Below are 24,642 nucleotides of genomic sequence, written 5' to 3'. Positions count from 1 at the left end.
TCTGAAAAGGCCTTAGAGGGGCCCTGTTTTGGCTGTGCAGCTCACCTGCAGAGTTGAAACTATGGTTCCATTCTGAAGCCCAGCAGCTGCCAGGGCAGAGAGGCTGGCACCCGGTGGGAGAGAGAATAGCGGCCGCAGAGCCTTTCAATATGAAGCCACTTAGTAACAGAAGGCATGTGCCAAGCCTGCAAAGCCATCCTTTGGAGTTGTCCGAATATCAGAGGAGAATTAGACACATCTTTGCCTTTTTTAGCCGTTTCGTGGCTTTACTGTTAAGAATAATAAGGCCTCTACGCTGATGGGGATCAGGTGAGATTTAAGAGCAGAGAAACAAGCTAACTCTTTAACACTATTTGACCACATCTAAGAATGACTGGTAAACTTTAGTGACAGATCTCGCTATGAAAACGCTGAAGATTTCAGCAGCTTTGGGCCTCTGAGGATGTCCTCGCCACACAAAGCCCTCTTTCTATCAGCGGGCCAGCACCTATACTGGTGCTAATTTACGATGCCCTCACAGCAATTTCCACAGTCAGAGAAGTTCAATTGTGTTTTCCAGCTCATTAGGCATCAACACAACAAAGCTTTCATCTTCTCCTTCATCTACTTTACCCTCCCTTCCCTCCCACCCCCTTCTCCTGCTTCACGCATCTACTTCAGTTTTTTTCCAGTTTACACAGATCTTCTAGGCCTAAAAAGGTGAAGGAAATGTAAGGTGGGCAAACATCTCACTCTCCCTTGTTCTTTAACCTCTCTTTGTGTTCTGGCTTTGTGTTTTGGTTGCTTTAATGCAAAGACTGGAGATTTTCCTCATAGTGGTACAGGAGGGATTTAATGGCTGTTTATTCAGGGACCTCGGCTGCACCCTCCTATTCCTTTCGGGGCTTCATGAGACGACGTGAAATCTATTGTAATCTCAACATATTTGTTCAGCCTCTCAATGTAATTAGAAACTCCCAAAATGAAGCTGGTTCCTCAATATTTTAAAATTAAGTAAGATATTTACACAAGACCTTCAACATCAGAGTTGAACAAAAGTACAGTTATTTCCTAAAGTTTGAACAGGCATATGACCTCATTATCACCGAGAGGAAATAAATCCAATGGGCAATTCCCACCATTTAGAGGAACAACAACAATGTCCCAGAGTAAAGCATGAAACTCCAATTTGTTCCAGTTTTGACTTCTTCTAATGTGGTGAACATTATCTGAGGCTCTGATAGATGAAACCATAATTTACAGACATAATCAACGTGCCTGGAACATCTTTTGAAGCAAGTGTGAGTCAGAACAGATTAGGAAATATGTTGGGGGCGGGGGACATTGTCGGCACTGGCAGCTACTTCTGTGGATAGATCAAAACAAACCACAACCTTCAAAGTGTAGTCAAATAATTTATGGCTATTAATGACCTATTTATTTGCAGTGTTTAGCAAATAACACTCAGGATCTTAGATCTTGGTGCTGAGTACTGGCACACATTTTAGAGGTTCTCCTGTGTAACATTTATACATGTGACTTTGAAAAAAATAATAAATGTACACCGTAGGTGAAGTAAGTTGATGCATTACAAATTTGTGATCCTTCCTCACAGCAGTTCCTGTGGTGCCAAACTGAACTTGTTTTTGAAACTAGTTTTTAGGACTGAATCAGCCTTTAAACCCATGTAAAAGTATCCACACTACTTCTTCCCCATTTTATGATGTTGCAAAAAGAAACTTTGATGCATTTTGTTGGAATTGAATTTGATAGAGTAACGCCAAGTTAATTGTGAAGTTGAGCAAAAGTGATCTTCAAAATCTTCTAAAAAGTTTGCATACACTAATATTTTGCAGCACTAGCCTTTCTCTGCAGAAGCAACAGCTTTGCTAATCAAAATAATTATATTTTTGCTCGATATTATTTATAAAAATAGTTCAAGTTCAATCTGATTACACGGAGAGCATTTTTGAGAATCCCCTTTCAAGTTTTTTCACATATTCTCAAGTAAATTCAGATCTGTGCTCTCTTGTGGCAACATTTAGCACAAAAATATAGCAGGGTCTTAACAATTAAGTCGCTGAAAAACCTGTTACATTACCAGAACATTATATCACTAAATATAACTCTAAAAGGTCTAAAGTATCTAGACTTCTTTAGCTAAATTTGTTCAATCTAAGTATATCATCATGAGACAGTTTTCAACTTTCTCTTGTCTCTGTGAATCCATCATCATTTCCTGCTCTCTTTGCTACGACTTTCATTCAAATGGGAACTAAATCAGCATGATCAGTGCTGCATCATAACCCAGCATTCCCAACCTGTCTTCCTGGGTTATTTTCCAACATCATCATCCTCCTCATCATCATTATCACAGAGCGCAGGGAGTATAATGACTCCCTTGCTGTCAGCACCATCACTGAGCTCGCTATAACACCCATCTCTCTCTGAGTCCAGAGAGGGTGTCCGATTCCCTTTGTCCTAATCCATTTTCTCCCAAACCACAACAATATGCCATCCATGTATCTGCACTTGTCTGTTAGCGCCTGGCACCATGGGCAAGGCTCAGTGCAGTGTTCCCCGTCTGTCAGAGCAAGCTCATCTCCATCAGACGCCATGTGGAACTCACCCGTTTGTAACCAAATCCAAACTAAGACATACAAAACACACAGAGGGACAATAAACCACTCTCAGCTCACCTGTCAGCACTGTTCTCTAAAAGTCATGCTAACATATAGTAGGTAAATGAAAAGCACTTAACCAATCAGCAGCCTGTCAGCTAATTACAATAATTTCAAGCCTTATCTGCCATGCGAGTCTCCATTGCAGTGGCGTTACTTGCATGAGTAGCACTCTGGGTGAGTTACCGCCTCCTACGTCAGCAGACTTCAACAAATTCTGATCTGATCCCATCGATTCTCCCTGATTTCTCTCTCCCTGCAGAGGGAAACCAAACCAACATCATGTTTCCGAATGTGTTGATGGTGATGTTTTACACTTGCTTTTATGTCACACATTGCATGCAGGCCATGTCAACTTTGGGTGAATCTTCAGCATGTTTGCTGTGCTCTCTTGTGGCAAAACCTTATAAGTTATGCTATCCACCTGAGCTCTGGATCTGTGCAACTCCTCCAGAGCTACTTTTAACCCCTTGACTGTTTCTCAGATTCCTGCTCTTTGCTCAGCCTGACAGTTTATGTTGATTGCCAGACATCAGTAGGTTTGTCTTTGTTCATTTAGGAATGTTACATTAAAAGAGATTGAATCAGATTGATACATAGATATAAAAACAGTCATTATTTCTAATTTTTTCTTCCACTTATCAACTATGAATTATTTTGTGTTGGTTTATCTCACAAAGTCCAAATAATATAAATTCAGCTTTGCGTTTGTATTGTGAGACTATGTGCTAACTTTCAAGTGGTATGAAGAACTTCACAAGGCAGTGTACTCTGTACCATGAAAACAACGTGGCACATACTTTTGTGCTAAAAATATTTTTTAGTGATATTTTGTAATATTTGTCTGTGACAGTTTGACAAATGTACGCCATGATAACCAAGAGAGGAAGGTTAAATAGCATCTTTGTCATAATGGTTCACCAGGTTAGACGAACCTGAGTGAAGTCAGAGTTAATAGCAACTGAAACTGACATGTTGATGTAGTTTCCTTCAACTTTTCCTTCAGATAAGGAGGAACATCACAGGGGAGGCTTCAGGGTCGCCAATTGTTCTCTGGCTGATTGGCCTGAGAGAAACTGAACGGGAGGCAAGACCTGCTTCACTTTAATATTCTTGGAGCCTGTGCAACACCGCATCAATCTTTCAAACCTACGAGACGAATGCAAGAAGTGGAAACCAGTATGCTTAGCACAAAGCATGACCCCAGTTTGTTCCAGGAAAGTTGTCATGTGATTCTTGTCAGTTTTTTAAATGACAGAAGAAAGGAAGAGTGAGACATATTTCTTCAACAGCTTTTCCTCCCATTCAATTTTCCATTAATCTTTTTCAGCACAGCAGTCTGTGAACAGCTAGTTTCTTTAACAATGAGTTTTAGTAGCTTAGCTTCCTTGCGGGGGAACCTGTGACTATCTGCTGGACTAATAGATACATCAGCAGCCTTCCCTATGGTTGTGTGTGGACCATAACTAATAACATGTATTGTGCGAAAAATATTTTTTAGTGATATTTTGTAATATTTGTCTTTACATTTGTAATAGATGGTATGTGTTGTTTTTTGCAACCTAATTCATAGTTGATAAGTGGAAGAAAAGTCATTTTAATAAAATTCAACCACCTTCACATATTACTGGATGCTTTTAATACAGGTTTAGAAGTCAAAGATCTGTAAACCGAAACATATAGAACCTGCTTCAACATGCCTGCTTGGAAAGAAAATGCATTTTTGAAAACCTCAATTAACTCTTAAGCTTTTCTCCTTTGGGGCAAGGCTGATAGGTTTAGGAGTGTGTTGACGTTTTTATGCAAAGGGAAGAAACGTTTTGGACTTTTTGCATAAAAGCAGGAAATAGGATGTAAGAGAACAATCACAAATAAACTGCAAAATCAAAAGGGTATTGTACTCTTAATAACAAACATAAGGAAACATATTATAAAACTACACAGGCAATCAATGCTGAAGATGTCTGAATGTAAAATGTCAGCAAAGAAATAAAAATACCCATTTTTTTTCCAACAATAGAAGAAAAAGAAAAAGACTATAGACAGCCATGCACCTTCTTTCATCTCAGAGTGATAATATTGGCTGTAAGTAGATGAGAATGTAATGTTGCCCTAAATTACAGTCATTCAAAGCTTGTATGGTTACCCAGCAATCTATCACTGTCACACAAAGAGCGAGAGGGGGGAGCCTGAGCAGACAGGCGCCAGGCACAGCAGGATCAAAGCAGGAACATACCTCAGGGAGGGAAACGGTTAACTCCATTTAACCAATTGTCCTATAAGACGGAGACAGACAGAAAGTCAGTGTGTTGCTTCAGGCCTGTCCGGCAGCAGTGTCAAAAAGCCTCACATATTTGGTTTCAATGGGAGTTATTGGACTTGATGCGAGGAGCTCCAGAACAAAACTAATTTGGACGAGCCTCTTCAATAAGGCCCTTTAGAGACTCTCAAAGGGGGCTGCAGACAATGAGCACAACAGGCTGAATATATGGGCATAGGCAATTAAATTAGAGGCCACAATATGAAAATTTACAGTGACAATCACTCTTGGAAATACATTGAGAGCCGTAAATCACAGCTTGAACAGCTATGCTGCTTTAATGAACCAGGACCACTGTGTTCTACAACAGCTTTCAACAAGCTATGTCACTACTTTATGCTCTACAGCTCAGATTTAAACAGTTTAAACAAGAGCTCTACACAAACTCATCAGATTATTTTATTTTGAATAACTGAGAAAGGGCTGCCTATTGCTTGTGGTGTTTGTGGACAGGATCTAAAGGTTTAGATCCTTTTAGAACCAAACATCCTCAGAGAAGGATGTTTGGTTTCAGACATTCTCATATTTGCTTTTTGCAGACGGTGTGGTTCTATTGGCATCTTCAGCGCTCACTGTAGAGTGAAGACTTGAGTTAACATTCTGTTAGTTTACTGCATGCGCACGCACTGCGGATCGGCGCAGTTAATTAAACAGTTGTTGTTTTCATGCAGTTTCGAGTGAATTTAATAGGCTTTCAAACCATAATTGTTGCATTGGTTTATGTAAACAGCCCGACTTTGGACCCCACGCAGGTCTGAAACGCTCACAACTGACTGCCAAAGTAAAGTAAAACATTCTGGCAAATCAAGTTGCGCTGAAAAAAATAAAAAATAAAAAAATAAAAATCCATTTCATGGGTTAAGCCACTCTCTTAAATGTTAAACTCCAGAAACAAATAAGTAAGTCAAGAGAAACAGCCCTGCCTTCACAATGTCTACTTTTGTTAATATAATGCAAACTGGATTTCGTCCAGGAATATTTGACCACCAAAAAGTGGAGAAAAATAAAAGTCAGTAAAGATTACTTAAAAAAATCATTTTCACAGAAATGAGATCACAAAGCGCTGTGATCTCAAAGAATAAAAACAAAAATAAGACGCACAATAAAAACTGCAGGTCTGAGCTGCTTAGGTCTCTAGTAAATCATGGAAAGTTTACATCTGCGCCACGTTCCTTGAATTAGTTATCTGCCGTCGTTTACAAGTTTACAACTGTCAATGCCCACCATCATCAGTAAGCCAACCTCATCATTCATCTGTCCTATCAGAGCGCGCACCAGCGGGGTCACGTGGAAGACTCTTAATGTCTGATTCGTCCGCGGTGAGATGCGAGAGAAACTTCTGGCTCTTCACTGAAGAAAATGCGAGCCTGTGCGTAAAACTCGGCTTGCCAGCCGATGCGCAGCGTCAGCGGAACCACAGCGATGATGATACTGATCTTCATCAAGTGAACACACGCAAACATTAAAAAAGCAGCGGGGAAGAACGGCGGGGGAAGGTGGTTGCATGGCACCGCAGTCGTGCGTAATGAATCCTGCGCAAGGATCACCGGCCTTGGACACATCGCGTCAGGATAAAGCCACTGGAGAAACTGGAGCCGAGGAGCCGGACATGGCACCCAGAAGGAGCTGTAAAACCAAAGGTTTCGAGCTGCCTTTCAGTGTGGAATCCCTCATATCGGACAGGACGTCTCCGGGCAGCAGCTCCCGCTCCTCTGACCTTAAGTCAGGCTGCGCCCGCACGGAGGAGACCGAGTGTGCGTCACCGAGAGGGATCTGTGGGTCCAAACTGGAGGCGGTGGACCTTAGTGACAAGGAGAGGACCTGGCTCCAGGATCCATACCATGCACACACAAGTGAGATGGAGATATTATCATTATTGTTACTACTATTAATAATAATTTGTGTCAACATTATTACACAAATTATGCATTTTGGTGATACTTCACCAAAATCACTGGACAATTAAAAAAATGTCTAAATGGAACTCTAGAGATATTTACTGTCATACATACTTTACGATTTTATAATCAATTATAGTGATACTGGTCTCAGAAGAGATTCAAAACAAAATGTCACGTTTTCTGTCTTCAAGAAAGTTTTTATTTCCTTTTGACGTTTTCGGCTCAGTACAAGTAACCATAAAAAAAGGAAACATGAGACGTAAATTGGCTTGATATTGTGCGCCAAATGTTACTGGACTCATGTTATTTTACATTTTGTGTATTTTTGGTGCAGAACAACTCTGTACTCAAGCTTTACCTGAAAAAAAAAATCATAAGTGGGGCCACACTCACATATTGGCAGGCCACTGATAGGCTACGGTTTAAAATCTACAAAATGTGATTGCAGATTTTGCCGTTTGCTCACATTACATTATAAACAACAACAACAAAAAAACATTAGTTTTGTCTATATGGAAAAACCAAACAGACCATGATTCATCTTGAACGCAGCTGCCACAACGAGCATGCAGTTTCTCACTTGCTCAATCTGCTTCCAGGAATCCCCAGCCCAACTACGTGCAACCTGCGGAAACACAAGAACAACAGGAAACCCAGGACCCCCTTCACCACGTCCCAGCTGCTCTCTCTGGAGAGGAAGTTCCGTCAGAAACAGTACCTGTCCATCGCGGAGAGAGCAGAGTTCTCCAGCTCCCTGAACCTCACAGAGACCCAGGTCAAAATCTGGTTTCAGAACCGCCGAGCCAAAGCCAAGAGACTGCAGGAGGCCGAGCTGGAGAAGATCAAGCTGGCCGCAAAGCCGCTGCTGCCGGCGTTCGCCTTCCCCTTCCCGCTGAGCGCGCCCCTGGGCGCAGCGCCTCTGTACGGAGCTCGGCCTGCTTTCCCCGTCCCCGGACTCCTCAGCAGGCCTTACGGGATGTATTACTTGTCTTAACTAATATCCAGGAGCGCTGCGTTGGAAAAGCGGTGATCAAATACGTTTTTAGAAAGAAAATAACAAATGTCACAAAAAACATCCCTCCCGATAAATCTGGGTTTTTCTTTTTCTTTTCTTCTTCTTCTTTTTTTTTACAGTTCTTGTAAGTTCAATGACATTTATATCGTTGTAGTTGGTGTAAGAAATATTTTTACACACACACACACACACACACACACACACACATATATATATTTTTTTACAAACAATTTTATTTCTTTGACAAATTTGATGGAGTAATTGATTTTAAAGAGATCAGCCCAGATGACGTTTATAAAAAGATGAATTATTTTTAGGCCAGCAAACTTGTTTTTCTTAGTGGACTTTTGCGCACATTTTACGCAAAAGATAAAAATCAAATCGCACTCCGCTGTATTGTAAACTTACTACAGTTTAATTCCATTAGATGCAGTAACTTCTTTTTTATTTTGAAAGGCCAACTTGTTCTGGATTGAGAATATTTTTGAAAGGTATTCAGACTCGCATGTTTCGACGTTGCAGAGCTTTAGAAAATGTTTTTTTTTTTTCCTGAGGCCGTAACAAAGTACCACGTTTCCTTCTTTTGAAAAAACTTCGCTGTCTTATTTGCCCTCGTTATGATTAACAAATGACATGGAAGTAACCCTGAAACAGAGTGACTAAAACTGACTCCTCAGTGTAGATGTGCTTTATGGCTCATAAACTATTTAAAGGCACCACGACCAATGTAGTTTAATTTCAAGAATAAAACGAAAAGAAAATTTGCAAGTAGGGTCCAAATCTTTCCAGTACTGTGTGAAAATATTACTGAACTGTGGATTGAAGAAATGGAAGTGCTAAGTATTCATTTTTAAAGCTGTGTAAGAAGTGAAGGCCAGAACATTTCATCCTCCTTTTCCTTAATTCAAAGACTCTAAAAGTTGACTAAACAAATCTGACACCAAACCAGTTGCAGCCATCAATAGATCCAGTTTTGTTCTTTTTAAATAAATTGAATCATTTTAAATTGATATGGATTCTTTTGCATCTTGAAAGATGATCGACATTTTTAAACACTGCTGTTAGGCCCAAAATTATTCAAACTCTTTGCCAGATTATTTAAAATCAATTCAATTCATCCAAAAAGTTTCCTCCTGATTGGAAATGAGACAATTATAACTTTAGACGATAAAACAGAATAAAAGGAGTAACAATTTAATATAACTCTTATAAAAAGATGCCTAATTGAAAATTATTTATAGTCGCTTCAATAATCTGTACTGGCATCATCGTGTCAAACCCTTCCTGTAGCTGTTGACCAGTTTCTTGGTTGTTTCTATTGATCTTATGAGGATTCATCTTTGGTAAATCCTCTGAGTTTCTCTGTCAGATTCAAACTTCTGGCTCTAAAATATGGATGTTTTGGAGTTTGGCTGCTCCAAAATATAAATATTAGTTCCAGGCAGAAGAAGTGTGTCCACCAGGATTATATATATAATAGAGGACCTAATTGACTTAATAATACACAAGTAACAAAGCTGAACAGCTGGTATTAGTACATACTGTCACAGGTTTGTAACTTTTGACATATTTGACTGAATAATTAAAGTTGCACTTGAGTTGAAAGGGTTTCAACGTTAATCTTTAAATCAATAATAAATCAATAACGTATTAATAAATCAATAACTTATTAATAAATCAATAACTTCTCTTTCTCAATGCCAAACAGAAGGGCTGCTTTCTTACTTTTCACTATTTGGGAACAATTCCTGTTTGTTTGTTTTTAAACACACCTGAAACAATCTGCTGCTGCTGCTAAACAGACTACAAGTAAAACCATGCAACACAGAATAGAAACACAGAAATTTACTCACTTAGGAGCTTTTGGATCAGGTGTGTTACACTTATGTGATGTGTGACAGCTTGTGTTTTGGATTTAGATTTTATCTTGATTTAATAATGAAAAAAAAATACAAAATAGCAAAACAAGCTGAAAAACTGACTGGGATATTGATATCTAAAGGGAGTTTGATTGATTTTCCATAAAGTTTGTTTGTTAGCTGACTGTTATGAGTGTTTTCCTGGTTTTCACAGCAAAATGTTCCTTAATTAATTGCTGTTATTTCACACAACCACAAGCTATTCTGAGGTGAAATTATAACCAATAAATCCCCGTCTGTTTCAGCAATACAACTGAAATCATACGTTTTCCTCATGTTTTATTTTTCTAAAAAGTTGATTTAAGAACTTCCATTTTAGTTTATGAAATATATGTACAATTATTCCGGGTTTCTTTTTTGCATCCATCAATCCCACTTGCAGTTATTAATGGACAGTGTATTTTATAAGACTGAAAACACAATTTGTATTAAAGTTTATTATTAAAAAATGCTAATGTTCTTCTAATTTCTTATCACTTCTGTTAAATCAAACACATCTTTAATATAAAAGTGCAGAGCTTCACTGCATCCTTTTAGCACATTTTCCAACAGGAAGCATGCTAATCATCTCGCATCTCATCTGAAAATGCAAAAAAGAACTTTTATTGAATTGAATTACCAACAACAAAGTGCATCACATTTTAATCCTAAAACCCAGAGAGCCAGCATTGGGTTGGTCAGATGCTGTTTCATTTCCTTCTGCCCCTCTGGCCTCTAAAGCCTCGGACTGAGCCGTGACCAAAACACACAGTTTTAGGCACCCTGTGAAAAACAAAACAAACCCTTTGAATTACAGTCAGACTTTCTGCAGAAAATGCTTCACAAAACTCATTTTAATATGACTTAAATACATACAGGTCAAATGTTTATCTTTAGCAGAAAAAAGGTTCTCTTCAACAAACAAACCTAAAATAAATTTTGCACAATTTAGTGTTTTAAAAAACACTAACCTATAGGAGTATTGTGGTTTCAGTTGCTCTGTGTTTGTTTCTGGGGTCTGAGCAGCTTCCTCACTGCTTGCATGCGTCTCCATGGACTCCTCCTGCTCAAGCTGGGTGGACTCAACGCTGCACATAACCTCACACACACCCTCCGACCGACAAACATCGTCTGCTGCCTCCATGGCCGTGTCTGTCCTCTGCTCTCTGCTTGCTTCTCTGGTTCTAACAGAAAAACATCAATTCAAAAATAAGGACACTGAATTATTTCAAAAATGTGGATGACTCTTGAGTCTGTATTTAAAATAATATATAAGGGAATACCGGAAATTCTTTTGTCACTGATATTACATCAGATGTAACTTTTCCTGTTTTAAGTTGACTAGGATTTTTTAAAATCTAAATGGAGACACACCTCTGGGTGTATTTAATAGCAACACATCATCCAGCTACCTTTGGATGATGTTATGGAAATATCTAACAAAATCAGGCAAGATATCACTGACAGTTTTTTCAGTGCTGCTGTTTTTATGTTCCAATTCTCTGTCCCTGTTTTGGCATCTACAGACGCTTGATGGGCGGGGCTTCAGAACTGCATATCATTTGCATACATTATAGAGGCTGACAGAAGTGCTACTGTCACTCTCAGGGTAAAACGTATTCAATGGCTACTTCCAGTTCAGATAGATCCTCTAAAATACAGGTAAGTAACCTTGTTATCTTTCTTTGGTATTCCACTGGATGGCATATAATATATATGGAAATGATATATGACTCTGAAGCTCCGCCCCTCGAGTGCCACCCAGATGCCAAATCAGTGACAGACAAGTGAAACTGAAAAGCAGGAGCACTGAAAAAACAGTCAGTGTGAAAAATTGTTAGCATATGAGTTTTCACATGAGTTATTTATTTCAATGTATCTATTTTAAATATATTAAAATAAATATGCGTTTATATGAATCTTTGTTCACTATCAATTTTTGTTTCACTTCCAATACAAATGAGTGACAAAAAAATGTAGTTACATTTTTCAATGCCAATATTTCTCTTCAGGTTCAAGTCAAACTTTCATCATTTTAGTCCTGTATTCCTACAGAACTTCTGTGAGCTGTACTGAACAGGTGTGTGTAAGCAAGTCTTGGAGCATTCCTTACTCGATTAGACCAGTTTTATTGGGAGAAATGGGCCAAAGATCCCAGAAATTTATTGAAAATCACAGAAAACTATTGAAAGAAGTTTGTGGAAATATGCTACAAAGTTTTTGACAATTTAAAATGTACTTTCACCAAACTCTAAGTATTGTATGAAAACTTCTGAATTTCAAATAAAATATCAAACTCTCAAGAAACAATAATCGTACCTGACCTAATACAGGAACATTTTAGTTTGATTTGATATTAGACTGTGAGAAAAAAATGGTTGAAACCTGCTGAGTGAGCATATGAACATTTTATCGCCATCTCGTGGACATGCTATAGGATGTACAGTATTACCCTTTTTCTTTTCTGTTTTTGTCAAATCTGAAGTCCGGTGGATACTTGTGAAGTCTTATCAGGTGGTCCTTCCTTTGCTGACTTGTTCTAAACTTCTGTCCACAGCCTTCCACAAGGCACAAATACTGAAAACAATCAAGGGTCCAAGTAAAAGGATAATTTAATATTGCTTAAAATAAATCAGTTGTTTAATTCTTTGGCCAACAAATTATCCAGGGCTCACCATGTCTTGTTTTTGGGCGAGGATGGTGAAAAGTGAGTCGTGCCACTCCTGAATGTGAATGTCCAGGAGCCGGGCGCTGGGCAGGGAGCGGCGGCAGGAGCAGCAAACGTGTCGGTGCAGGGAATTGTAGTGGTGCTCGTACTCATCCAGTGTGCTGAAGACGGATCGACAGCCAGAGATGTGACAGCCAAACTCTGAAAAACTGAGGAAGAGATCAGGAGGAAGAGGGAAAATATCACAGACAGTTTGAGTAAGAACTACTTGAGCCACCATCAAGGCAACCTGTTCTTCCCTGTGCTGCTTTTTCTTCCAGAGGTAGCATCCCAGTCTGATGGGTGCTAAATTTAAGAAAATTTCAGATTGTCTACTGAAGTTGCTCCTTTGTTCCCCTTTTTGAAATTAGGCCAACATCTAAAAGTCTTTGCCTCACTTACTTGCCTACTGCCATTCCCCAGCGAGCTCTGCACTGGTGGCAATTAATTCATTGATTTTGTATTGGGGGACATTTGTGGCACCAGTTTTGATTTCTTTGGCAACATTTTTTCTAATAATATATTTGCCTGTGAAAGGCTGCAAAGCGATGGTGACACAATATGGTTCATTGGAAGTAACCAAAGCTAGTAAAAGAAAAACTATTCCAAGCAGCACTATTTTTCAAAGCAATCATGCTGCTGTCCTGATCTGATCACTATTCACAGTAATCTAGAGTCAAACCAAACTGCTACCAGTTCAACTGACGGGGTAAAGTTTGTGAAACGCAGGATTTCCATCAATACCAGAGGTTTCTTGTCACAGCTGTCCTGTCCAGAGTTTTGTCTGTAGCTTACCTGGGCGCTGGCTGCTCCTCTGCCTCTGAGCTGAACAGGTCCTGCAGATACATGTGTCTGAAAACATCTCCATCCTGTTAATAAAGGTTTACATTACAGATGGTAACTAATGTTCCTACAAACGCTTTTTGTCGTCCGTGTGAAGTTGTTACCTCAAACAGCTCATGGTCTCTGTGCAGACGGAGGAGCTGCGGATTAAAGGTGAATGGGTTTCCCTCCTCCTGCAACTCCGCCGCTCGTCTAAAACCCTCTTCTTCGTCGCCGTTATGAGTTTGACTTCCTCCCATCGCCATAAACTGGACCAAGTCTGGTTGCAGCATCATGTACATGACAGACGTCTGCTTAACTTTGTTGAATCCTTGGCAGCCGAACGGTTTTCTGCGTTTGTTTTGGTTAGAATTTGGCGCGGGGAGATGACGTCACTCAAGCAGGTACCGAGTTGACAGGAACATTTTTTTTTTACCGCCACCTGCTGGTCAAACTGATGTCAGAACTGGAAACAAAACCGCTTTTCATTCAGTCACATGAATGTTACGTGGAATTGCTGTCTACATTTCTACAATTTAGAACAGTCAGCTTTTGTTTCGTACTATTTGGAAAGTTATCTGTCTTTTGTAATACCACTGTAAACAAAAAACGAGCACATGGTAAAACATCATGTGGTTTTTGCTGCCTGACTGAATCCATAATTTAACACAAAATTACTTTTATTTTGCCTTTTCTATTTACATCTGGTTTGTGAAGTTCCTGAAGTATCTTTTTTCTTGACCAGCTTATTTATTAGTTTCTCTTCAAGCATGATTTTTCTTCATTGCGCCAGTCAGGCGTTTTGACTTTACACCACAAGATGGCGACAAAATAACAAGGTATTTCAGGAATGTGACTGAATGAAACAACTGAATGCTTCAACCAAGAAACTTTTGTGTTTCAATCTGCCCCCGAAAATAAAATAAAAAAACCCAAAAATAAAATAAAAACTCTGAATAATAAAATAACCGAGAGGCCACTTTGACGACAGTATGAATGCTTCGTTTGTTAATGTGACTGTTTTTGCAATGCAACTAAAACATGTTGGTAATTGTGTTTACTTTTTCGTGTCAAAATAATAGAAGATACTCGGGAGAAAAAAAGAAACATGGCACAATTCTTTTGGCTGACCTGGGAGGTCAGTTTGAGATGTTAATTTCCAGGATATTACATATCAAATGGGCGGAGAACTGAAGACGTTTCCTCTGGGCTTGGAAGCTGACAATGACAGAGTCCGTCTAACAGAGCAACATGACACATTCTGGATATTTTATATGGATTTTCATCTCCTCATGCGGTAAGCAAAATGTCTTTCTTTGTTTCTTTTGCTCTTTGTGTCTTTTATTCTGTCTTTCTTGTCTTCTCCTTTCCTTTCTTTCTTCCCTTATTTTTTTTCTTTCTTCCTCCTTCCTTTCTATTTTTCGTTCTTTCTTTTCTTCCGCTATAAATCTGTAAAAACCATCTCTGACACTCATAGGTATAATTGCCGGTAATGTGAAGAATTTGCCTCATGTGATAAAGTACCAAACAGCGACACCCCAGAGGTTGCAGAGCATGCCTCTTCCAAACGATGTTGCTGCTGCACACAAGGTAACAAACTTTACATCCCACCCAACAACTACCTTTTAAAAAGTTCTCATCTTGCGCTAAACACACTGTTTCTTCACTTTGTGTGATTTTATGAAGAAATACCCAGATGTAGTTCAATACTCTGTTAGTATTGCTGGGAACAACCACACTCTGCACCTGGAGAAGAACAAGTAAGAATACTTTAAATCTTTCTAAGTGTAACATAGTTATTCTTGTTTTATTTTTTTATTGTTTTATTTTTTATTAATAATCTATTATTATTAATTTATTAATTTTTATATTTATATCCTTCTTTTCAGGGATCTTGTTGGGAAAAGTTTTACTGTGACCTACAATTCTGATCAGGGGACCCAAGTTTCAACTACCTCCAACCATGAGGTTTGTCCATTTCCTGTTTGCTATTTGCATTTTATTTGGTAAAATGCAAGTAGTTCTATAAGCACTTTATAGGACAAAGTGCTTATTTTGGCTTGGCTTAATAAGCAGCAGAAAATTATGAAACACTTTACAGAAAGAGAGAGAGAGAGAGTTTGGCCTGGCACTGAATTCTGTCACAGCTTGTCTCTGCTACATATCAGAGAAAGCCTTTTTCTCAAAGGCAGATCCTGTTCTTACAATTCTAGGCCACACTGGTCTGTACATCCCAAACCTTCTATCACAATCATCTTTATTATTACAAAGAAATCGGATGACGTGTACGTTTCTCATCATCAAAGTTCCGCATTGTGAGGAAGAGGTATATTTTAAGAAAAGGAATTGACATATTTGTACATTTCCTGTCTTACCCAATGCTATGCCTCATTTACGTGGAATAAAAGTTTGAGCAGAGTTTATTTTTAAAAATTCAATAATTTTTCAACATTAATAGGAACTCAATTAATTTTTAGGTCCACTGCTACTACCATGGGCATGTTGTAGGAGTGGAGGACTCCTCTGCCAGCATTGGGTTGTGCTCAGGAATGAAGTAAGTAAAATGTTGTTTTTAGGTCTTAGCAGCACCAGATGTCTGCTTAAGGAAGGGCAGATTTCACTGAGCAACTGTGGCACATTGGTCAGTGTGTCCAATTCAACGTGAAGAATGGACTCCCAAGACATCCTGCGACATGACGATGCTTAATTTTACATGTCTCCATATGAGATTAACTCATTCGTTTGTTTAATACATTAATGTTGTTCCCCCCATTTTCTTATTTTTTATGCAAATGGAAACTCGATATGGGCACACAATAAAAACAATAAAAAATTAGAGCTATAAATATAAAACTTTTTTTTAAAGCTTGAAAAAAAGCTTCTAATGTTTTGGTTTTGTCATAAATACTTTAACTAATGTGATGAGTGGGATTCCTTCAGTTTCTACACCTTAACTCTTATACAAACACCAAAATTATTAGCAAACAACCGAGTTGGTCTTTTCTGAATGGAGAAGAGAAAAAATAATAGCCTTCCATTAGCGAGCTTATCGGCAGCACAACAGGTGGGGGACAGCCAAGTCTGCAGCACTCTGTGCTCTGTAAAGACAGACAAAGTGCTTTTTCTGGGATCTCATTAGGCCTGTAGAAAAAAATCTAAGCAACGGCTGTCACATCACAATGCATTATTTCAGTCATGTCGAGTTAGATTTACAGTACTTCATCCTTCTTGCTCTCATCTACAGAGGGTTCATTGCTCTCCAAGACCAGATGTACCTCATTGAACCCCTGCCTGGCGAGACGACGGGACAGCAGGACGGAGCTCACAGTGACGACGATCTGCATGCCGTTTACAACTACAAACACCTGAGGAGGAAGAGGAGCTCCTGTTCCCATGGAAACACAACCACTTTCTATGACCATGGAGCTCGTCCGTCTGGACTATTCCAGCTTGGCAGTCTGGTGAGGACACGGCACAAACACATTCACAGATTATGTGTATTTACAAAGCTAATAATTCATGGTGCAGACAGTTTTCAGGCTTTGTACATCTTTCAAGCACATAAAAAAATATTACAAGTAACATTCAATAAAACACATGCAGATAAAATGATCTGAAACCCAAAAAATTATCCTACCTACAGAAATCTAACCAAAAATAAATAAATAACTTTTGGCTTTTTCTGCATTTGCCCCAAAAGTCTGTTGTTTTATTAACTATAAATATGGAGAAAATAAAAGTTAAATAAGCAATTAAATGCACACATTATTACAATTATCATTGCTTTGTTCATGTCTTCTATGTTTTACGTCACTTAGAAAAGCAGAGCCCAAACCAAAGACCATAGAGGCAAACCCAGGACTGTGGAACTGGCAGTAGTGGTGGACAATACAGAGGTTAGATTAATTTTATTCTTTGACTCAATATTAAAGATTTCTATTGGTGAAAATATGGAAGGAGATAATTGTTTGCAAAACGTGTTTGAATTTTTCTTCTAGTACAAGAAGTTTGGTAGCACAAAGGCAGTGGAGGCCAGAGTGTTTGAAGTAGCAAACCACGTGGACAAGGTATGTTTGTTTCACTGTAGCTTCAGACAGAGAGATAAAAAGTGTCGGTCTTTCATGTATCTCCACTTTTAGTTTTGGAGAACGTGCAGGAAAATGTTCTCGTGTTTTATTAATTAGTAACTAAAACATAAAAAGTTCTCTCACTACCATTAACTGTGAGTCTTCTCACCCAAGTTGAAAACATTCACACATATCCCCTCAGCAGCGACTTTTTGTTACTTCTGCAACTCGTTGCATTAAGTGTTTGGACACACGTTCACATTTGGTAAAACTCACAGTGATTTGTGAATCACTGTAAATGCTACTCTGTTGTTGCAGTTGTATCGCCCCGTGGGTGTTCGGGTGATGTTGGTCGGCCTGCATGTGTGGTCATACAAAGATGAGATCGAGGTCAGCACCAACCCCGAGGTCACTCTTGGTCGATTTCTTGAGTGGCGTCGGCGGCACCTCCTGCCAAGGACCAAACACGACAACGCACAGTTCATCACGTAAGATTCTATGAATTTAAAATTCTCCTGAAAAGAACTGATGTTCACACTGCAAGATTGTTTTCCTAAATATCACCCCTCCCCGCTTCTTCGATCAGGGGTGTAGACTTTGAGGGCTCCACTGTCGGATTAGCTAACACTAATGCAATGTGCACTTCGAACTCTGGAGCTGTCAATGAGGTAACAAATTATAACATGCTGAAAAAGAATTAATTTTGTAAAAAAAAAAAAAAAGGAAAATTAAGTGACTATGATAAAGAATTCTATGGTATCAGTGCTACATATATGTCATATGTCTACATATGTCTTCACAGGATCACAACACCAATTCAATTGGAGTTGCCTCCACCATTGCACATGAGATGGGTCACAATCTAGGTTTGTCCCATGACACAGAGAACTGTGTCTGCGGCTCCCTGGCATCAAAGAAAGGCTGCATCATGGCTGAAAGTGTTGGGTAAGCTAAAAACAAGCCTAGCAAAATAATTCATGTCCCCTTAACTTTTTTAAATGGGATTTTATGTGATAATTCAAGTCCACATAGTGATTTTTTTAAGTAAATGAAAAGTTAAGCAGGTAAAACTAGTTTCGCTTTACACCCAATATCTTCAATAAAAAAAATTTCTATTGATTTTTATATTTAATTTCTCTTTCCATAGCCTCGTGTATCCCAAGCAGTTCAGCAGCTGCAGTCAACAGCAGCTCAGCAGGTTCCTGGAGGAGATCAATCCTGCTTGTCTGCTTAATATTCCTTCCACCGATCGCATCTATGGAGGCCCAGTATGTGGAAATGCCTTCTTAGAGCCTGGAGAGGAGTGTGACTGTGGCACTGTGGAGGTTTGTTCACGCTCAAATGGTAGATGTTTGCGTCTTGCATGAAAGCACACACAGGAAGCTGATTTGGAGTTTTTGTCTCGACAGGAATGCAAGAATCCCTGCTGCAACGCAACAACCTGCAAACTGAACACAGGAGCTCAGTGTGCAGAAGGACAGTGCTGCCACAAATGCCAAGTAAGTACTACTCACTGAGCCTACTACTCGCTAGATGAGGAGTCAGACTGATGCTAATTATGTAACTGTATATCTAGACACAGGATGACTATTCCGTCTGGCAGGTTTTGTGTGAGTGGAAGTATTTGACTAGTCAGTATTTCACCATCTGTGTTTCTATCCTCACTATAGCTGAAGCCGACAGGCAGCATCTGCCGCCCAAAAGCCGGAGACTGTGACCTGGTAGAATACTGCACGGGCCTTTCTGCTGCCTGTCCCACTGATGCATTTACCCAAAACGGCCAGCTGTGCAACCGTGGAAGAGGATACTGCTACAACGGGCAGTGTCCATCTCGGCAAGATCACTGCAAAAGACTTTGGGGACCAGGTCGAATACTTCTAACTATTAGTTTGTTTTCTGAGTTCCTTCTTCTCAATATTTTAACAGTTCCTTTACTGTCTGCATTTTCATGGATCTGTTTAGATGCTGAAGTCGCCGTAGATGCTTGCTTCTATCAGTATGGAACCTGCAGAAGGACACTGTTCAATCAAAAATGTTCCAGTCGGTATGTAACTAAAAGCCACATTGAAGAAAATGTTTTATGCAATTCTTTTTTGAGTATTTATTGTGGTTGCTTTGGGGTTTCAGAGATCAGTCTTGTGGAAAGCTTTTCTGTTCTGGAGGATGGGACTTTCCCATAACATCCAGGAAGTCCCTTTACATTGTAGGAAACAGAATAAATTGCAGTGAGGCAACCATGAACCCTGAAGACAACTACCCGTCCGATCTGGGCATGGTGCCTACTGGTACCAAGTGTGGCAACAACATGGTAATTGTTTTTATGGTTAAAATAACCAAAATCCCTGTCATTACAAACCCATGGGACCTAATGTCTTTGTAATGTTTCTATCAGGTATGCTACAATCAAAAATGTGAAGATATCAAAAGCATTAAAGCATATGGAACAAATGACTGCTCGTCCAAATGTAACAACCATGGGGTGAGTGCCTATGTGAAACTGTCAAGGTCATATATCACAGTGCCACACTATCTGTCATTTTCCCAGGGTTTCCTTTGTAACTCAGCCATCAGTGCACAGCACAGAGAACAAACATAGTGAAAGCAAAGCCTGCAGGTCCAATCAATCGGGTTTATGTAGTGATTAGTTCAGAGAAGGGGAGTGGGCACTGGTTTTTGATTGCAGTAGCTGGGAGACTTAACAAAGTGGCACCCTGTGTAGGAATTTAAAAGCCATGCATGTAAAACTTTCTGGCAGCAGTTATGTTAGACATTGCAATTTGTATTACAAATTTGACCAGCATTGTCTCTCAGATGCAACTGAGTGCCAGACATTTCTCGTAAAAACTTAATATTATGGCGCCTTGGAGTTATTATGCAAGTCTCAGTTTTCTCCACAGAACTAGTCTGTGTTTACCTCCTGAGGGTTTAACTGCACTACAGCAATCTGACTGGTGTTCCCAAGACACAACCCTTAAACTCTTTGGACCTGCATATAAATAGTCATCTTCTAATAAGATGTTTGCATTTTATAAATGACAAGATTTTCTGCTGGTGAACTTTCCTTTAAATCTAAGATTCATATCTGCCTGTGTGTTTTTCCAGGAAGACACACAGGCAATTATCACACATATTTCTTGGATAGTTGATATTTGTTGTAAAAAAAATAAAGCCATGCATGTTAAAAATTTCTTTTGGCTCCTGCCTTAGTACATCAACGAGGTATTATGCCCTCTAAAGTGGGAGCATAGCTACGCAGCTAACTGTGGGATCTCTCATAGGTATGCAACCATGAGAATAAATGTCACTGCGATCCAGGCTGGGCTCCACCTTTCTGTGCTGTACAGCAGTCAGAGCTGACTGAAGGTATTGTTATTACGTTTTTCAATCCCATGTGAATATGCCTCTTTAAATGCTTGACCTTTTTAGAACTTTGATTTACACATGACTGTTTCCTACATGATTTAATATTCATAGACTCTAAAACAGTCTGTCTGTGCTCATGAGCAAAATAAATGGTGAATTAATTTAATTTCCCCCATTAGTCCACACAAATGACATTACTTTGAATTTTTGTCTCAAGGATAGATGATGTATGTTGTTTCTCATACGTCATCATACCGGTTGTGTATTGATGTGTGTGTGTGTGTGTGTGTGTCTAGAGTCAGGCCTGGCTATTGTCATTGTGTCAGTGAGCATTGGCTTAATTCTCCTGCTGGTCATTCTTATTGGGAGTCTGACGTGCTTCATCAGAAATAGGACACCGACAAAAAGGTGAGACAGCAGTTCACCTCTTTAAGTCAGCTTTACTTAACACTTACGTCTTTAATTTGTTCTCATTTCTGTTTTCTTTATAGGTTTCTTCCTGTGACCTCAGGACAATCCAACCCAGTGTTTCAGTCAAGCACCAGGAGAGGCAGCTCTCGCCTCGCGTCCACTCACATCAGCCAGCCTACATTTGTGGAGTCGTCTGTTTCTCAGCCCTGTAAACCTCTGTTCTCCGCTGCTGTCAAACCACAGACTGGAACTCTGAAGCCCTGCAGGGCAGCTCCAGCGGTAAGCCCAAAGCCTCAACACCCAGCTGCAGTTACACCCCGAGACTGCATGTGTTTTGACTTACATCGTCTATGATACATCACACTGAATATTACCATTAGTGGTTATGGGTATAAATTTAAGGCTGCCAACTGAGGCCAAAGGGAAAAATAATAATGGTTTTTACTTCTCTTTCTTCCATTTTCAGCCTCCAGAAAAGGAACCAATTGCATCTCATTTATCAAAGGTTCACCAGGTAATCTGAGTTTCTCTTTTTGTTCTTCTGTGTTTTGTCAATTATAGTCATGGGGTCGGTTTCTGCACCAATATACGCCAAATGGCTAAAATTATGTGTTATTCCTGCTGTTTAAAATCATTCAAATGAGATGGTGAGGATGTTGCAGAAACTAAAATAACAGTATCATGTTTCATTCTCTTTAAAGTAATTCTGATTTTTAAAAGTTGAAAAATCATGACAAACGTGTTAATCTGCACACCACCTTGACAAATAACCCAACTAATTTGCCAGCTCATATTAGCCCCTTATTCACTGCTAGTGTTAATTTACAGAGTGCAGAATGACAAAAAAGGAAGAACATTTTCACAATGTGTGTATTTAATTCATATTTAGTTCAAGTCAGGTTGCTTAACTTGCACCAATTAAGAATGAAAGTCATATTAAAAGTTAATCTCTTTTCATAGAGAAATATGAAAATCAATCTGATAAAATTCAATATTATTATATCCTGCAACCTAACAAATCAAAATAGTATCTATCTATCATTATTGCTACTGAAACTATTAGAATGTTAGAATTTTGCAAATATTTAATGCATTTCTGTTTTAAATAAATTTAACTAGATAATGTTGGACACTTGATTTTTTTTTTATTTAAATACCTTAAAAACTGCAAAGCCATGATTGTTCTGATGTATAACAAATGATATTTTCTCCCCCTTTGGTGATGCAAGAGTTAAATAAATGTTTCTTTTATAGGTTGCAAGGACATTTATGCAGCCACCAAATGTTTCAAAGTTGCCAATTTATTCTGAGGTGAATCAACACAATAGCATTTTGAAGTATTAATTGCCAAATAAAACTGATTGCCCACAAAAATGAGTGCGTCAATAGTTTCAGTTTCCTGAGGTTCTCTTTTGTTGTTGTTTTGACAGAATAAGCCGCTGCCTCCTTCTCGACCACTACCCCCGCTTGCGTCAAAACCAGTAAGTGATGTTGCAAGTCCTCTTATTTACATTCATGAATTTCATTGTCCTTGTATTTTGTTTTAATAATTAATATTCTGCCGCTAAGAACATGAAGCCGAAACCTCCAATGCCTCCGCTGAAGCCGAAGCCGAAGCCCTCTCCAGTCCAGTCTGCCCTGCCACATTCTCAGCTGGTATGTACTCACAAAGCAGACAGAATGATTAAGACTTTCCAACCTCTGACATAGCTGCTGCTGCCATCCAGACATCCCTAAATGTTATAAAAGGCATTCACGTTTATATAGAGATCTGTGGCTTTTGGCATTGCCCCAGCATAGCAGTGTAATGAATAAGCAGCGGCTCACTGTTGGAGTCGTCTCGGGGCTTAATAACTGGGACTGCTGCTCCGTGAATTAAACAGGAGGACATGTTTGGATAAAGAACACTGAAGGCCGCTTATCTAAGCTGAGTGTGTTAACTGTTTATTCATGTTTCTTTTTTTTTTTTTTTCAGGTTGGTATGAGAGCTCAGTTGATGCCCCCCAGCAGGCCGAGATGACAGTGGGAATGATTCACACTGTTGTAAATACTGCCATTCTCTGGCAGAGACGCTGAGGGACCAATAAGATCCTCTTTGGAGACGTTCATCTGTTTTACATGTGGGAAAAAGACCCACAGGGAGATCTGCAATGAAACCAGGAATGTTACAGTCACCCCGTGGAAGACGTGTTATCTGCGTCCTGCTCGTGTCAGCCTTCAGCTGGTGTACCTGAAGCAATGTTTGACAAAACTTAGCTTAAGTGCTTAATGGATGACAAATGGCGCTGCTGCTATGATGATTGATTTAGTATCACAGGGAAATTATTTACTGTGTTGGGTTTTTCCGGGCTTTTGTAAGTCGCCTGCACTATCAACGTCTTTGTTTACACATACCTTGGATGAGACTAGATTTCCTGAGCATGGTTGCACATAATCTGTTTTCAGAAGCTTGGATAAGATGTTAACCTGCATAGTTAGAGGATAAAAAAATCAAAATACTGCTGCAACCATCTCTGAAGATAATGAGGGATGTTCTAAGATTATATATTTTTAAAAATTGTATCTACAGGGAAATAAATAAGCAGATTCCTCATGTTTTATGTACGTTACTGCATTTCTGATCTAAACTGAGAGGAAATGTTACAAAGAATGTAAACACTCCTCTGAGTACTAAATTGGTAATTTCAAATTTGGTTCTGGTACTTTTATACTTCATTTCAATAATAATATGAATCACAGAGACACGCTGGCTGAAGAGAACAATAAAACCTGTCAAAACTCCTCTGGCAGATTTTACATCAAGCAGACGTTTACATCATTTTGTTTTTAATTTGTACTTGTGTTTTTTTCCTTCTTCCTACTGTTTTTATGTTTTATATTTTTATGGAATTGTTTAATTTGGCCCACTGTTAACCAATTTATTGGTAATTTTGTAATCTTTTTGTACTTTTGATCCTGTTTGTGGGCTTTCATGGTTGTTTTATATTTTGAATGGTCACTTTAATGTCTATTTATGTTTTTATTACTTAGAGTGGTTGGTGTGTGGCGACCCAAGGAATGCTGAGTGTTTTTCCTTTTTTGTTTTATTTTCATTTGTTGTGTTTTATGATCTTCTTTTGACATTACATCCTGGTATTTGTGTCTATCATGTGGGCTTTATATTACAGAATCAGTAGCAGAGACGTTATGGCTCCACAAGCTGCTCTGTAATGAACCAGTCAGCACTATCATTGGCACTTTATCCATTGGATAGCATTTCATAATAATTACAGTTTCTCTCTTTTTTTCTTTTTTTTTAATCAAAATTAACAGATATATCTTGCGTCATGATTGTAATTCTTACATATATTGTCTGCAAACATGGTGATGGAAAGATTGTGCCTTCATTTGTATTCTGTTGAAATAAATCAATCAAACTATTTATTCCTTCGTGTTTTCATTCAGAAGCCATTTGTTTTGGTTCAAAAGTGGTTACCTA

The 24,642-nt window shown here is 39.0% G+C and overlaps 3 protein-coding genes across 3 annotated transcripts; 2 read left to right on the top strand and 1 right to left on the bottom strand.

The window, feature by feature from the left end:
- Positions 1–6,378: 6,378 nt before the first annotated feature.
- On the top strand, positions 6,379–8,035 carry msx3 (muscle segment homeobox 3). Its single transcript, XM_055030186.1, has 2 exons — positions 6,379–6,833; positions 7,481–8,035. The coding sequence occupies exons 1-2, from the start codon at positions 6,485–6,487 to the stop codon at positions 7,873–7,875; spliced, it is 744 nt and encodes a 247-aa protein (XP_054886161.1). The 5' UTR covers positions 6,379–6,484; the 3' UTR covers positions 7,876–8,035.
- Positions 8,036–10,391: 2,356 nt separating this feature from the next.
- znf511 (zinc finger protein 511) lies at positions 10,392–13,726 on the bottom strand. Its single transcript, XM_055030183.1, has 6 exons — positions 13,449–13,726; positions 13,297–13,370; positions 12,470–12,671; positions 12,247–12,371; positions 10,766–10,978; positions 10,392–10,577 (listed from the first exon to the last, which is right to left on the bottom strand). The coding sequence occupies exons 1-6, from the start codon at positions 13,623–13,625 to the stop codon at positions 10,505–10,507; spliced, it is 864 nt and encodes a 287-aa protein (XP_054886158.1). The 5' UTR covers positions 13,626–13,726; the 3' UTR covers positions 10,392–10,504.
- An 829-nt stretch (positions 13,727–14,555) lies between these two features.
- On the top strand, positions 14,556–24,575 carry adam8a (ADAM metallopeptidase domain 8a). The gene is made up of 25 exons (XM_055030127.1): positions 14,556–14,620; positions 14,801–14,913; positions 15,010–15,083; positions 15,213–15,291; positions 15,801–15,877; positions 16,568–16,784; positions 17,142–17,219; positions 17,322–17,390; positions 17,709–17,878; positions 17,977–18,058; positions 18,193–18,335; positions 18,538–18,715; positions 18,800–18,889; positions 19,061–19,256; positions 19,353–19,434; positions 19,518–19,698; positions 19,783–19,869; positions 20,669–20,753; positions 21,050–21,161; positions 21,245–21,443; positions 21,631–21,678; positions 22,419–22,475; positions 22,595–22,645; positions 22,734–22,820; positions 23,140–24,575. Exons 1-25 carry the CDS (start codon positions 14,575–14,577, stop codon positions 23,182–23,184), a joined length of 2,646 nt encoding a protein of 881 aa, XP_054886102.1. The 5' UTR covers positions 14,556–14,574; the 3' UTR covers positions 23,185–24,575.
- The last annotated feature ends 67 nt before the right edge of the window (positions 24,576–24,642 follow it).

The sequence above is a fragment of the Poeciliopsis prolifica genome, unplaced genomic scaffold (assembly GCF_027474105.1).
Source record: "Poeciliopsis prolifica strain line A6 unplaced genomic scaffold, Auburn_PproV2 SCAFFOLD005, whole genome shotgun sequence".
NCBI lineage: Eukaryota > Metazoa > Chordata > Actinopteri > Cyprinodontiformes > Poeciliidae > Poeciliopsis > Poeciliopsis prolifica.
The sequence above is the reverse complement of the archived record's forward strand: the minus strand, read 5'-3'. Positions and strand labels throughout refer to the sequence as shown.

What these genes read in the sequence shown, in the direction of transcription:
- msx3 (XM_055030186.1), top strand. Translation starts at nt 6,485, where the DNA reads ATGGCACCGCAGTCGTGCGTAATGAATCCTGCGCAAGGATCACCGGCC. An exon ending in TCCATACCATGCACACACAA is followed by an intron (nt 6,834 to 7,480) that starts GTGAGATGGAGA and finishes ATCTGCTTCCAG; the next exon opens with GAATCCCCAGCCCAACTACG.
- znf511 (XM_055030183.1), bottom strand. Translation starts at nt 13,625, where the DNA reads ATGTACATGATGCTGCAACCAGACTTGGTCCAGTTTATGGCGATGGGA. An exon ending in GAGGAGCAGCCAGCGCCCAG is followed by an intron (nt 12,672 to 13,296) that starts GTAAGCTACAGA and finishes TCTCTTCCTCAG; the next exon opens with TTTTTCAGAGTTTGGCTGTC. An exon ending in AAAAACAGAAAAGAAAAAGG is followed by an intron (nt 10,979 to 12,246) that starts GTAATACTGTAC and finishes TTTTTCTGTTAG; the next exon opens with AACCAGAGAAGCAAGCAGAG.
- adam8a (XM_055030127.1), top strand. Translation starts at nt 14,575, where the DNA reads ATGACACATTCTGGATATTTTATATGGATTTTCATCTCCTCATGCG. An exon ending in TATTCCAGCTTGGCAGTCTG is followed by an intron (nt 16,785 to 17,141) that starts GTGAGGACACGG and finishes TACGTCACTTAG; the next exon opens with AAAAGCAGAGCCCAAACCAA. An exon ending in GCAGTCAGAGCTGACTGAAG is followed by an intron (nt 20,754 to 21,049) that starts GTATTGTTATTA and finishes GTGTGTGTCTAG; the next exon opens with AGTCAGGCCTGGCTATTGTC.